The sequence below is a fragment of the Oryzias latipes genome, chromosome 11 (assembly GCF_002234675.1).
Source record: "Oryzias latipes chromosome 11, ASM223467v1".
Taxonomy (NCBI): domain Eukaryota; kingdom Metazoa; phylum Chordata; class Actinopteri; order Beloniformes; family Adrianichthyidae; genus Oryzias; species Oryzias latipes.
Window position 1 is genome coordinate 17430404 of NC_019869.2, and position 14069 is coordinate 17444472.

The 14069-nt window shown below is 37.8% G+C and overlaps 1 protein-coding gene across 2 annotated transcripts in view; it reads right to left on the reverse strand.

Annotated features, from left to right (window-relative positions):
- Positions 1–13837, reverse strand: part of pkhd1l1 (PKHD1 like 1) — a 43090-nt gene extending 29253 nt beyond the window's left edge. Inside the window, exons 1-31 of one of the 2 annotated variants that reach the window (XM_011481025.3) lie at positions 13412–13837; positions 13100–13214; positions 12930–13007; positions 12258–12402; positions 12065–12173; positions 11919–11976; positions 11753–11846; positions 11525–11578; positions 10852–10925; positions 10736–10778; positions 10600–10670; positions 10405–10515; positions 9603–9698; positions 8884–9149; positions 7715–7806; positions 7465–7624; positions 7091–7226; positions 6856–6999; positions 6566–6720; positions 6342–6452; positions 5245–5394; positions 5004–5128; positions 4741–4904; positions 4408–4574; positions 3984–4122; positions 2613–2767; positions 2259–2381; positions 1922–2027; positions 1695–1802; positions 575–739; positions 314–435 (exon numbers count right to left, since the gene is read on the reverse strand). In XM_011481025.3, coding sequence (XP_011479327.1) covers positions 314–435; positions 575–739; positions 1695–1802; positions 1922–2027; positions 2259–2381; positions 2613–2767; positions 3984–4122; positions 4408–4574; positions 4741–4904; positions 5004–5128; positions 5245–5394; positions 6342–6452; positions 6566–6720; positions 6856–6999; positions 7091–7226; positions 7465–7624; positions 7715–7806; positions 8884–9149; positions 9603–9698; positions 10405–10515; positions 10600–10670; positions 10736–10778; positions 10852–10925; positions 11525–11578; positions 11753–11846; positions 11919–11976; positions 12065–12173; positions 12258–12402; positions 12930–13007; positions 13100–13148 — 3570 coding nt within the window. In that variant the 5' untranslated portion in view covers positions 13149–13214; positions 13412–13837. Of the gene's footprint in view, positions 1–313; positions 436–574; positions 740–1694; positions 1803–1921; positions 2028–2258; positions 2382–2612; positions 2768–3983; positions 4123–4407; positions 4575–4740; positions 4905–5003; positions 5129–5244; positions 5395–6341; positions 6453–6565; positions 6721–6855; positions 7000–7090; positions 7227–7464; positions 7625–7714; positions 7807–8883; positions 9150–9602; positions 9699–10404; positions 10516–10599; positions 10671–10735; positions 10779–10851; positions 10926–11524; positions 11579–11752; positions 11847–11918; positions 11977–12064; positions 12174–12257; positions 12403–12929; positions 13008–13099 lie in introns of both variants that reach the window. The other variant, XM_023959979.1, reaches the window with a different exon arrangement.
- Between the last annotated feature and the right edge of the window lie 232 nt (positions 13838–14069).

Below are 14069 nucleotides of genomic sequence, written 5' to 3' on the forward strand. Positions count from 1 at the left end.
CATTCATGTTGATACATAGTGATGCTATGTAAAACAGAAGATTCACAGAAATTATGCTTATTTTTAAAGAAACATGTTATTTACTAAAGAACAAAAACTTACAATTTTGATCTAATCGTGCAATTTCATCAATCTAATCTTCAATCTGGAGTCTCTGCTATTGGACAATTTTAGCAAAAATATGTCATCTAATTTGAGAGGAACAACATTTCCCATCTATGCATCTATTTCAACATTAAATTAAATAAAAGATTTCAAAAGTGAGTCCTGATTGATCTGCGATGGGCAAGGTAAAGTCTGTTTGCAGACTTACCGCTGGTGTTCTGCATTTCAGCTCTGTCTCACTTGCATGAACCACCACGCACTCCTCGCCGCCAACTGTAACCGTGGCACTCTGGCTCAGACCGACTCCAATCACCGTCACCAATGTGCCTCCTGAGGAAAACAAGAGAACTCATTGTTAATATCTATAAACTTTATTGTGATTCACATTTTATTCTTCAGTTGGTTCAATGAGTTTTGTTCTTTAGTTAATTTTGACATTCTTGAGTTATAGTGTAGTGTAAAATCCCACCTGCAGTGCTTCCAGACAGTGGGGACACAGATGAAACTGTGAGCAGGTAGGTAAATTGGGAAATGCTGTTGTTGGCGTACTGTGAGTCACCCAGAGAGGGAAAATTGACTGACACCGGGTAAGTGCCAGCAGCGGCAGGACTCAGTCTGCAAACCTGAGTGTTATCTGCAAAAAATGTGGTAAAAACTAGTAAATTTTCCTTCAAGAAGCTGTTGCACAACCCTCTAAAAGCTATCATTAGTCTTTTGCATGGAAAGACTCAGTAAATATTCAAATTTTATATCACAATAAACAGGCTGCACGTTTTTACATCAGCCAAAAACCCCACACATAAATAATAACTTATGCACTACAAAAACTGAATCTCGAGAAAGTAAAAAGACCCTTGTTTCAAAAAAATACTGCCTTGCAAAAAAGATATTCTTATCATGAAAGGTTTTAAATAGAAAAAAATCTTAATTTAAGAAAACACATCTTAATGACCAAAATTTCTTTTTTTAATTGATAATTCTTGGTAAGAACATTTTTCTTAACCCAGATTTCTTTTTCAAAATTCTTTTTTTTTTTTACTTTTTACAAAATGTAGCCTTTTTTGCAGTATTGTGGTAGTTTACTAGCCACATTTAGAAGATAGTTATCTTAAAGTTTTATTTTTTTCTGTAGTAAGTGGAGGCTTAAACATGATATTTTTACAGCATAACAGGATTCCAAAATCATCATAATAAAATCATGTGCAAGTGCTTAAATAAATATTTCCATGTTAAGCTTTAACCAATCAAAGTCAGCTTTTGGAGAATATTTGAAATTCTAAAAGTATGAGAAGCTATATTGGCAAAATGTCAATTCCCAAAAAATACTTTGACTGCTATTTTAGCAAAAACTGTAAAACACATTGAGTTTAAGTTTTAAGGAGCTTTGCAGACAAATAAATTGTCTCTCATAATTATAACTTTAAAAAACTTTAAAGACAAAGTCTCCTAGAAATACTGTACCACTAATGTGGTAATGATTAAACCATAATTTTTTAACTTCTTAAAGTAAGTGGTAATTTAACAAACCTGAGGATATTTGGCCAATGAAGAAAGAGTGAGCGTTTTCTTATTGATTTTTGTTTACTTGCCTGTGATCACTTCCACGACACACTTAGCCATTCCCACCATGATGGAAGCATTTTCATTACTGAAGCCAGTGCCAGTGATTGTCAGAAGAGTGCCCAGGCTGTGAGATCCTGAAATGAAGCAGCTTGCTCAGATGCAGATAAAGCCAATTACCATGAGTACTACATGTATGTACATGCAAGAAACATGTAATGAAGTCAGTAGTGTATAAGGCTATTAAGAAACACACCCTCAGATGGGCTGATTCCGGTCACAATTGGAGTGTTTTTCTCTGTCCACTCAAAGCTGCAAACTCCAGAGCACTTTGAAGGAATGCCGTTGATGTACACCTCCACCTGCAAATCAGTGTGGCAGATATCAAATGCTCCATCTCAATTTTAAGCATTGAGAGTTTGAACAGAGCATAAATCCCTGAAGGCAGTAAATCTAAAAATGCAGCAGCATTGTCTAAAGAAACACAAGATTCAATCTGCAGGGTTAAGACTAGGGATCAGACAAACAGGCTTGACAGCCAAACTACAGTAGAGTCATATCTGAAAACAGGTGTTTTAGAAGTATAGTTGTACCTGTGGTTTGTTTTCCCACACTCTGAAGAAATCTCCAGTCAAGCCGCGAATCATCAGCCCTCCCTGCACTTCCTCCACGGATGAAATGACTACATTGTTGCCAACAACAGATGAGGAGTCGATCTGAAATAAATTAGAATTAAAGCCAGGATTAAAGTGTATAGCTTTTAGAGAAAACAAGAATTGTTTGTCAATTGACAAAAAAATCTGTGCTAATAAACAAAAGTTTTGTGCAAAAAAATAAAACACAAACATTTAATTGACTTATAGACTCTCAGTGGCATTGTTTCTACCACAAACATCAGTTGGTACAATTTTAAAAAGTTAATAAAAGTATCAGAGGTGAAGTCGGACCTTTATCAGAGGCTGGTCTCCAGGCTTCGTGAGCCACTCCACCCTCCAATTAGGACGCCTGCAGTTGCCTGATTTCTGAACCTGGACTTGCCCCATGCCTTCAATTCCCTCCAGAGCATATTTCAGATCCTTCTCACTGATGTCCACAGACAGATCTGACAAATATAAAGTCGCATTTAAACCACACATAGTTTGGATTTTAAGTAATATTTTCTCTGACTGACTTTCCTTCCAAACTAAGGGTGTATTCAGACTGGGAAAATCCTTTGTTTGATTGGGTCCGCTTCATTTGTTTTGGATTGAGTCCTGAACCTTGCGTTTGGTCTGTATTCAGACTGGCATCAAGGGGCCCATTCTGTTACGAACCAAAGGTTGTAAACAAAACCACATGACTAGTGATCTCGTCAGTCATTGGCCAGGAACTACAAGGGCGGGTCAAAACAACAAGAGAAAGACGGACGTGCTGCGTTATACAATTCTCATCGGGACATTTAACTTATTCATACTTTTTATTTCAATTACGGTCTCCTTTTTTATTTCAATTAGAGTCTGCAAGATACTGCAAAATAAGACGTCCTTAATACAGAAGAAGTTTAAATTCCACACCATCTGCTTAAGTCTCCCCAGATGAACTGCCCTGGATAAATAATCAACAGAACAACATGGAATGTTTTTATTTTTGTTGCTTAATCCAAAGCCATGTTTGAGCTCTGCTTCTTTACCTTTACACAATGACTTCTGATGCAAGGATTGCACAAGAATGACAAAGATGTGCAAAGTGTCCAGACAGCTTGTGTATCTTGGTTTCATGTCTGCTTGGAATTTCTAAATGTGACTCAGTCACGAACAGAGACTTTCAAGCTGTTATTCAACATCATATTATATATCTACCAAACCATGCAGACAAAAGAGGTTTTATTTTTATCCCATTAGGGTCATTTCAACAGTTAAGACTCAAATGGTTCTAATTGACTCAATGTCTCCTCACTTTTTGAGTTCTCCATGTTATGTTTCTGTTTTTTTCATGATTCATTTTTCACATTTAGGTTCTGTTCGGGTTTTTAACATTACAACAGATGCATACATGTTATTACATCAACTATTCTTTATTCTTCCGCCTTGAGGTCTATCACAGGATCACCTTTAATGGCATCAGAGTCTGCAGATCAACTGTAAAGCCTAAAAAAGTCTGATTTCTTGAAAGCATGACATTTTTTAAAAGATTTTTTTGGTTTAATCTCAAATATTTTTAGTTGTTAGTATCTGTGTTCAAGCCATATTTTTTTTATCCTAACTTTATTGATATTTTTGTTATTTTATACATCTTTTTTTGTTGCTTAATAGCAACATGTATGGATAACTATTATTTACCTTTCACTTGGCCTCCAAAAATCTCCACGTCAAAAGTGCCACTCAGAGGAGGGGAGGCTTTGTGAGGGCGGGTGATATTGACGCTGGCGCCTGCTTCCATGAAAACGGTTGCCTCGTCACTGCTGTTAGACGTCTTTGACTGCACAATGAAAATAAAAGAATTTGATTTTTTTTGAGGTTCTTACAGAATTTATTTCATTAAAAAAAAACGGCAGATATAAACTGGCAACCGAGGAAAACAACTTTGAAAACGTCTTTCTTCCAGGGGATTCGTCCATACTTTTCTGTTACGTTTTATGCATTTGCCAGTAACATAAGATCTCTTCAGTAACATCGAGCAAATTATATAACACTGTAAAATCTGAAAATTTTCAAGCATTTTTTTTTTTTAGATAGAAACAAAGTCATCCAAAGGTTTACATACCAAGAAACCAATTTGAAGCAGTGGAAAGTCAAATCCACAATCCACCGGTGTTGCTTTGATTGTGTAGCTGAATCGTGAAGCCTTAGATTGATCTTTGGTGACGGTGAACGCTTCAAAAGACTTGCCAGAGCTCTCAAAGGGAGGGGGCCGTCTCTTGTTGGGAATAACTAACAAACAAAAGGGCAAATGAACCAATCAGATTAAACAACACAGAGTGTAATATTCAGATATAGATTCATCTCTTAGAATAAGTTTAAGTTATTGGGGATTTAAATTGCTGAGGTATCATTCAAATCTTTATTGAAAGGAAAAGAAAACTTTACTGAATGGTACCATTTTCTTCATTTGTGGTGAGCCACTTTCCAATGTAAACAGCATCCACATAAAAATCAGCTCCGGAGTTGTCTTTGTAGAGGTAAAGTTCCAAAAGGGTGTATTTGCTTCCGATATATTCCGTCTGCAGGGAGCTCAGCAGATCAAGGCATTTATAGCTCCATCTGTAAAAAGAAAAAAACAAAAAATTACCCAAAAATCCTGCTGAAATCCTCACAACAGCCCGTGTGGCTCATAATGGTCACTTTTTGGATTTTACTCACTTGGGCTCCTTGTTGAAAAACGTGTTAATTTTTGCTAGCTGTGTTATAGTTTGGCCATTGCTTTTTTCATAAGTGAACTTTATTCCAACTTCATCTTTCAGTCCTCCCGTGTAAGCAAAGCAAAGCTGGAAGAAGAAGCATTGATAGTGGTGTGAAATATTTGAGCAATAAAAAGTTCAAGAATTTATGTTAAATGACAAAGTCTTGCAATAATGGTACATTTAAAACATGTGTTTCTTACTGTGGAGTGCTGACTCAGTGCCACTGGTCCATAGCTGACTCCAGGCTTTTTGGTGTAGCTTTCCGTGAAAAGAACTGCCGGGTTCTTTAAGGACCACAAACCGCAGAAACCAAAGTGGTTGACAGGAGTCCCTGTCTGAGCACTGTTAAACTGATGAGACCAAAAAAATTAAATAAAAATCAAACACAATAAGTCTTTGTCCACACTTATATATACATAAGATTTTTAGTTGTTGCTCCTTTTTTCTCAGTCAGAAATGACATTTCTATCATAGTCAAATTATGAGACAGAAGTCTGATAATATCAGCAAGAATCCCACATTTGAGCCACTTCCTACTGACTGCTTTTACACATCTGGCTAAAAAAAACAAATGAAGTATGATCACTTTAATACATTCAAATATGCAAATATATGCAACCCTCTCTATGTATTGATGGAAACTGAACGGCACAGAGCAATGTTGGGAGCTTTTCTTTAATAAATATAGGCTTTAAAAAAAGGTGTTAATGGCTGCTTTGTCTATTCACAGCTCCAGTGTCAAATTTCCTAAATAGTCAGGGGGCTGTCCACGGCCCATTCAGGGGGCTGGGCCTTGGAATTAATGGATCCCCATTATATCATTTCTGCACAGCAGTACCAAGCCAGACTTTTTCTGACTTTTTTTTGAAACTGCAGTTCTTACATTTTTGTTCAGGGTTATATCGGGGGATCTGGGTGGATGGACGGAGGAATCTGGTGAGGGAGTGGTGCCAACTGTGTGTGATTGTCCTGTGTTTTCAGTTTTAATGAATTTTCACATTTTTTGACTATTTTCTTCGCTTTTATGTAAAGTGCTTTGTGTTTTCAATTGGAATGAAAGACGCTATGCAAATAAAGTTTGAGTTTGAGTCTATATAACAAACTAATATAACTAAAATATCAAATCTCTGCCTGTTTCAGTTTCCTTCATTCTCACTACTATTATCGGTTTTAATCTCTTACAGGTTAGCAGATTTTTTTAAATGCCTTTCACAAGTTTTCTATCACTTTTAGGGGTTTTATTTAATTTTATTTATTTATGGCATTTTTAAGGGATTTTTTAAAAATCCCAACTGACCTGAGAGTTGTCATTCTCAAAGTCATTGAAGTACTTGACATCAGGCCCCTCTGCACTCAGGATCTCAGAGGGACACTTGGCACTCATTAAGTCCTCCAGAGCCGACAGCACCTATTTCATCACATTAGCTTGTTGTTAGTGTTGACATTTTCTGCAAAAGTGGTTATAATTCAATCAAAATGAAATTTTGAAAAACAAAATACAGTATTTTTATGATGACAGACCTCAGACTCTGAAGCATTGTAACTGATGGGCTTTGTCACAACTCCCCCCCAAAGGAGAGTAAAGGTTCTGAGGCTGCTGTGTCCCTTGGTAACCTCGGTAACTGTGATGTTTGTGTCTGAGCCAAACACCTCATACCAAAGAGGCTCAAAATCTCCTGAAATCAGGGAGGGCAAAATATGAATTCATTTTTTTTTTTTGCAATAGACCATATAAAGATCTAATGCATGTTTCACCTTTTTAAACATGACTGTGGACCCGGACAAAATCTTGTGTTTTTTTGAGTCTTTACCTCTGTTGGATTTAAATGTGACTGTGTAGTCAGAGCTCTGGCTGGTTCCCTGCTTGCTGACCTGGACTGTGTCAGGCTTGATGGACCACAGGCTGTTTAAGGCTGCCTCCACCACCCCCGCCGAGGCACCGACAGGGATGGGCCCTAAGAGGGCAAAAACACCCCCTTGAGTGTTGCCAAATAAGGCTAAAATATTTTTGATCTACAGCTCTTGTTGAGTGGCATCTAATGTTACCGGTTTTGGCAAGTCCGTAACCCAGGCTGTAGAAAGTGTTTCCACAAAGATGGTCAGGACAGTTGCTGCTCACGGTGACCTCCTGGACTTCTTGGACTGCTTTAACATCAGCAGGCCATGAGTTGAACGTGATCACCTGAAGACGGGTTGAAATGAACACAATGAACTACCACATTTCAGCAAATAAGTACACCCTACAAGGATAGCAAAACTTGCAGAACTCAAGATAAAAGGCAGAGATATTTACAACAATCTCTGTGTAGTTTCATATGTTGTAATATCAAGGTTTAACTTTAAAAAAGTTTAAATTACGGTAATCCAGGATTTACCATAAAGCAGCATGTTGCTATCTGGCTAGGAAGTTAATACTGCACCTGCTCCTCATCAAAAGCTTCATATGTAGCAATAATCTTCTGGACTTCGTTTACAGCGTCATCTGTCTGGTCTTTAGTGAAAGAACTGTCCCCCCGGAACAAGCCAATGTTGATCGAAGCTACTACAGCATACTCTTGGTGCAGAAGCTCCATGTAATAGCTGCAGGAAGAAAAAACAGTTTTAGCCTGTACACAGTAAATTTAAAGAATGGACTTGTGTTTAAATTGAAGCCAGGCTGACAAAACATACGGTTTTCCTTTCTCCAAAGACAGCACTTTGGATTTTTGAGAATCCAGTGTGTAGTAGTTGGACACGTAACGTGGCTGTGCTGCAATTTGAACCTGAAATAAAAAAAATAAAAAAAAAATATTGAAACTTTCATTGATTTTATACCATTCACAAATGCAACAACTTAAGCAAGATACATCATAAAAATGTTCCTCAGTATTAGACTTCCATATAAAAATGTCATGTAATACCTGCTGAATTAAACTTTTAAAATATAAAAGAAATTAAATGTGTATTTCAGTTAAATTAATAAAGTGTTTAAATTATGAATGAATTATCTTTACCTGAATGGGCTCTAATGTAACCAATGGTGTTCTTCAGGGATCAATTCTAATACCGCTTGTATTATGCCCAAACTGATTACCGGTAGACAGATACTAATTCCACCATGGTATTTTCCATAGGATTACCTGTGAATGTAGTGTGTCGGCAGTACACATTGAGACCCTCTATGAGGTCTGTGTGATTGAATTATTTTAAGTGCAAAGAAGAAAAAAAACATGATATTCAGTTCAAGCCTATGGATTGTCTATGCTTTATCATTTTTAGAGCTAGGAAGAGCTAGAATTTTATTTTTAATTAAAATATAATTGTGCCTGTCATGTTAAATACTCATAATATCTTTTATATGAAGTGGAGTTGTGTAATGTTTTTGTTAGTTGCTTTAAGGTTGTTATTCTTATGTACCGGTATGTGAATTTTTTGCCAGTATTTATCATAGTCATTTACATTTTGTTTCTACTACCTTTCATTTCATATCAGCATACAAGTGTGTTTGTTAATAATCCACATTTGTTTCTGTTTAAGGTAGGTGTTCCTCTTTGTATGCAGATGTGTGGTTTTAGTCAAGTCTGTCTCATCACTTCCCTTTACAATGTGTCAGGTTTTTGTTCAGGTCTGTATTTTTTTTCCCATAAATATTAATTTATTAACATTGTTCATTATCCTGTTTGGCTCCTCCAAGTATGCTCCTTCCCCACCCCCAAAAAAAGAAAAAAAAACATTTTCATGGCACTTTTTTCACAAAAGTTGCACAACTTGAACCTTGGTGGAGTACAATAGACTCTAGTGAGATGAGTCAGAAATGTTAAAAATCTGAAAGCATTTAGAGATACAGACTGTCCTCACACCTGATCTTCTGGACGAGACGAGTTGCTAAGGTAGAGTTCACATCTGTCATCACAGTGCAGGTATATAGTGTAGTTGCCACTGGCTGGAGGCACAAGGAAACCTCTGGTTCGAGAAGTGAAGTATTCTATTTCACGGGGGAATGTGTGTGGGAGGGAATCGATCAACTGTGACCAGTAGCCGGTTGTGTTCTTGTTGTAGCTGCGGATGTCAGTCAAGTAACGAGGATTCGTGTTGTTCCACGCCTCCACCTTCAAGCCTCGGCCGCCTAAACACACGTCAGATGACATCTATCAAAATGTTGAAAAGCAGGTCTTCCAGTCATTTATCAAATCGCAGGCCCACACACACTTGCTCTAGGACCCATTCTATCCCATCAGTTAAATTTAATTGATAAAAAACTGTGATGAAACAGGAAACCCCTGGAGAGAAGGATATAAATCAAAAGCACCATAAAATTGTTGCTGATATTTTAGGTTTTTCTTATGTAAAAAAGACAAATTTAAAGAAATGTATTTCTCGGAAAAGAAAAACATCTGTTATGATACAATGCCGATTAAAGCCAAAAGTGATGAACGGTGGCTTTGAACACAGATCAAATGGAATCTCGTTGCTGCAAATTCCCTTTAAATATTTTTGTCGATCAGGTAACAACACAAACAAAGCAGCCAGATGCATCACACCAGCAGACAAACAGGTGGAGAAGGCAGCCTGTGCTCACCTGGGTACACCTTTCTGTTATCAGTCTTCATCTGCTGTGCAGCAGTCCTGCATATAATCCTGTCATCACTCACACTCTGGACCTCACAAGGCAAACCTAAAAGATAAGTCAAGTTTTTTTCTTTTAAAGGTACAATGGTACAACAGGTGCATCACCAGACATTGCATTCCCCACATTCCAGATGTTTTTAGCCAACGAAAAGGTGTGGTTATTTTGGGATCGATAGTGCTGTCGTAACAGATTAACGATGTTAGCATTTAATAAGAAAACTATTAGTTTGAGCAGCTTTGAGCAGTCAATAATTATTCTCAGTTCATGAACAAAAAATGTGACACAAGTCTGACATTCAACTGATTTCATGTTTCTTGTGTTAGTATTTTATTTATGTTTTCATGGAATTATCATAAAACCGATGAGATATCTTTTGGATACGCTTCAATAGTGGCTTGAACAGAAAAATATTTTCATTAATGATAAAAATCATTGTTGTAATCAGCAGCTGATAAGACTCATGACAGATCCTCATTGTCACGGTCTGCCGAGTCTTTGAGCTTTTTGAAGATGATTTGTTTGTTCAGTATGACAACTGACCCGCTCTTTTGTCAGAAGGAATCACAGATTGTGTCCAGACAAAAGAAGGATTACCTCAAATGAATAACTTGAACTTCCAACAACCTTATATTTTTTTATAGAGACACAAAGCATTAACCCTGATAATGTGGAACACTTATGTAAAACTGCAACTGCCTGAACTATGAGTTTGCAAAGCGGTCAAAGTCCTCGGCTTTCAGGTGGTTCTTACCTCCAACAAGAACGCGTGCCGGCTGATCAGTTTGGTCAAAGAACTGGCCGTGAATGGTCAGCAGTGTTCCTCCCATTGTGCTGCCCTCCGAAGGAGAGACTCCGGTCACCTCTGAACGGATCAACCATAGTTAGCCGTGATTAGGATAAATGTGGGAGAAAAATACATTGTTGGGTGCATTTCTTTTATGTGTACCTGCAAACGTCTGAAACATGGAGAGTTTGTCCAGTGATGAAACCCAAAACGAACTTTTGTCTGGTAAACTCCTGCAAATTACGAGCATTGTTAGGGACACTTTTAAGATACTTGTGCAAAATATTTAGTGCATTACCTTCCATATTCGTCATCAAGAATGTAACTCATGTTGTGATGACCTGTTTGAATACAATTGGATTACCATATAGGAGTTTGGACAAATAAAAGAATAAATGGCTGAACTCATCTTACCAACGTATGTTCCAGTCATTTTGCAGCTCATGTATCCCCAAGTGGAAGTTTCTGAATCCAGCTGAAGGTTGTACCTTTGAAAGTGTTGGAAAATTTGTGAATTACTAGCAATATTTTGCACATTGAGATCTGTTAAATTAGGTAGATTTGACTTGATTCAGTGTGATTCCGACTTAAAGTGCCTAACATCACCGATGAAACAAAATGGTGAGCAATATTGGAGCCTTCTAGCCGTACAATTTTCAGATTCCAGCTCAGATGAGGAAAACAAAGATGGACATGGATCTTGTCATCTACAAGCAGATGCATCAGAATGCAACAGAGTAGGGAGCTTGTTGCTTCCCATTATAGCTTCTATGTCACACCTACAAGCTCTTTACAACATAATTTTTTCGTCTGCTCCTGATTTACAAATATTTGAATATAGACATACCCAGAAACGCAATTTTAAGCTTCATTTTTTATGTATCCTCCATTATGAGAAAAAGGCCACAAGAACAGGAACAAGGAAAACAAAATTTTTCTCAAAGTGGGTTTTTAAATTCTTTGCACAATGAAAACAATAATCACTGAAGTTGCAATGCCAAATTTACATTGTATTAGCCTTCAATGTGAGGATGCGGATTGATTTTACATAAAGAGAACATAGCACACTGAGGAACACAACACTTACAGATTATCTGACTCAGGTATGAGCAGGTCACAAGGCATTCCTCCCATGAAGGATCTGCAGTTAAAAGAACCAGAACATTTCAATCCTGCAAGGATATCGCTCGTTTTGCTCCGTAGGTAAACATTAATTTAAATAATGTTCCTTAATGTTTCCAATGTAAATATAATTTCCTCTGCTAGTCATTGTAAATAGAAAACAAATAGGATGAGAACATGTCATGTGTCACACCTCAGGAATCGCACATTCAAGCCATTGGAGCTCAAGTCGGTGTTGCTTCCGTAAACGTCTGAGTAGATCCGTCCTCTCACCGTCACCAGCGTGCCTGCACAGTAACAGAGGGTCTATTGCAATGCTCATAGCAGACTCAATGCAAACCCTGTGTGCAGCTTTGTACCTGGAGGGCCGCTTACAGGACTCAGGGACTGGATGGTGGGTGTTCGATATGAAACCGTCTGCAAAATGTGACAAATAAAGCATGGAATCAATGAGTGAAACCAGTCTGGGACTTTAGCACTCACTTGGTTAACCAGTTGAACTTACATAAAAGCTGCAGCGGTACGATGTGTAATAACCATAGCATTTATTGCTGTTTGGAATTGGAATGCCATCCACATTCACATAGACCACATATTGATCCTGTGGCATAGACCTACGATGGACAAAATATTTTTAGATATGTATGCATCTCATTTTTGAAGAATGTGAGTGTTATCAGGGTGCCTGGTCTCTGAACCTGGTGTAGCACTGGATCTGGTTGCTGTGTGTGGAGTCTCTTTCCACATCGCAGGGAATGGACAGGGAACTGGACACCAGAGTCACACGGTTCCCAAACGTGTCATCTTTTGGATTCAGTTGGAATTGTTGTTCCTGAGCAAAACCTGCACAAAAGAAAAACAAAAAAGTGATCACAATCACATGTTTTTATAATTTAGGAGAAAGTCATCCGGCTGATGTGAGAAAACCAGTCGCAGGTGATATACAACCATGATTTCACAAAGATTCTATAGTATCATTTGTACAGCAAGCATCACCCACTTTGCAGGAATGTGCAGTATAGTTCTAGTTTGAATGAAGTTGTAATCTTATACAAACATTTTCCTCCAGTTTAAAAACTTATCAAGAATTTTCCTGTCATACCTGACGTATTTTCTGTCCTTCTAGCTCTGGCGTATGAATAATTTAACGAAAAGGCAAACAAACTCAAGAAATGAACTAAAACCATGAGATGAGAAGATATTGAAAATTTCTGAGAATAGGTACCAGATCAGAAGAACTAATAAACTTTAAGTTTTTTTTAAGTCCTGAAATGTATGTTTATGTAAAAAGAGAAAATAAATCTGCCTTTTTACAAAACCACTCCAGCTGTGGACAAAAGGAGTGAATCGAAGGAGGTGAATTTTTTTACCTTCTCCAACGATGGTGAGACGTGTTGCTCCATTAATGCTCCCTCGATTTGGAGATATGTACGTAACGCGTTGAGCACCTATGACAACAGCAAACTGATTTTCAGTTCTCAGAAGAGACTGTTGATTTTGAACCAACAGTCTCTTCTGAGTGGGTTTTTACTGCACTTACTGCAGAAACAGGAGAGCGCCAGCAGGAGCAGCAGCGCGGACTCCATCATCCCGGACACCTACGGGCTCCACCTGCTTCTCACCGATGCAGCGGGACAACCTGAGCCACCTGAGGCCTCAAAACAAACAGACACCTTCAAAAATAATCTATTTCCTCCAAAAAAAAAATAGTCAGGAAAATGAAGTCGAAACAACCCAACAGTTTGATAAACCAAAATAAATCATAATTTTCCAAATTCGCCAAAAAAAACAACAATGTAACTAGTGAGTTAAATTAGCATTCAGATGATTATTTAGACGGAACAAAACTCACTTGAGGCCAAAAAAAAAAGTCGTCTAGGAGAAGCCAGAAGTGCGGTCGGGTGTCTGCCAGCATCCACTGAGCAGAAACGGCTATTTATGCTCTCACCTGAAGGTGGGAGGAGCCTGTTGCCCCTAGTGATACTTCTGATGAAAACAGGTTTGCTGGAAAATACAGTTTGGCAAAAAAGAAAAGAAAAGACTCTGTATATAGTCAACTTAAGCAAATAGAATTAGCTGGTGTAGTATATGGACAATTTCTGGGTGAAGTATCTATATTCCTTTAGAAAAAACCACACAGTTATTCTCTTCAATATCAAGTTTGATAAAGATTAGAAAAATGTCGTTGTGATGGATGAGGCAATACCAAGTGATGGCAGGGGCGGAGCTACAGCGAGATAAGGTGGGCAGCTGCCCCCTCCCCAACCCCCCTCAATTTTGGAGTCAATATAAGTATCTTAATTGCCAAAAAAAAAAAAAGAAATCATCAATACAAGCTTCTTCAGGCATTAATAAAAAAAATAGCTCCGCTAAAAGAACTGCCGTGTTAATATTAAAAACAACAAAACAGTTTGGAACACATTTTTTTTTTATCATTTTAGTCGCAATGGCCTCCCACTCTGCTGTTCTCATTTGCCACCCTTCCCTAGTCTTCTGCCCCCTCTCACTCC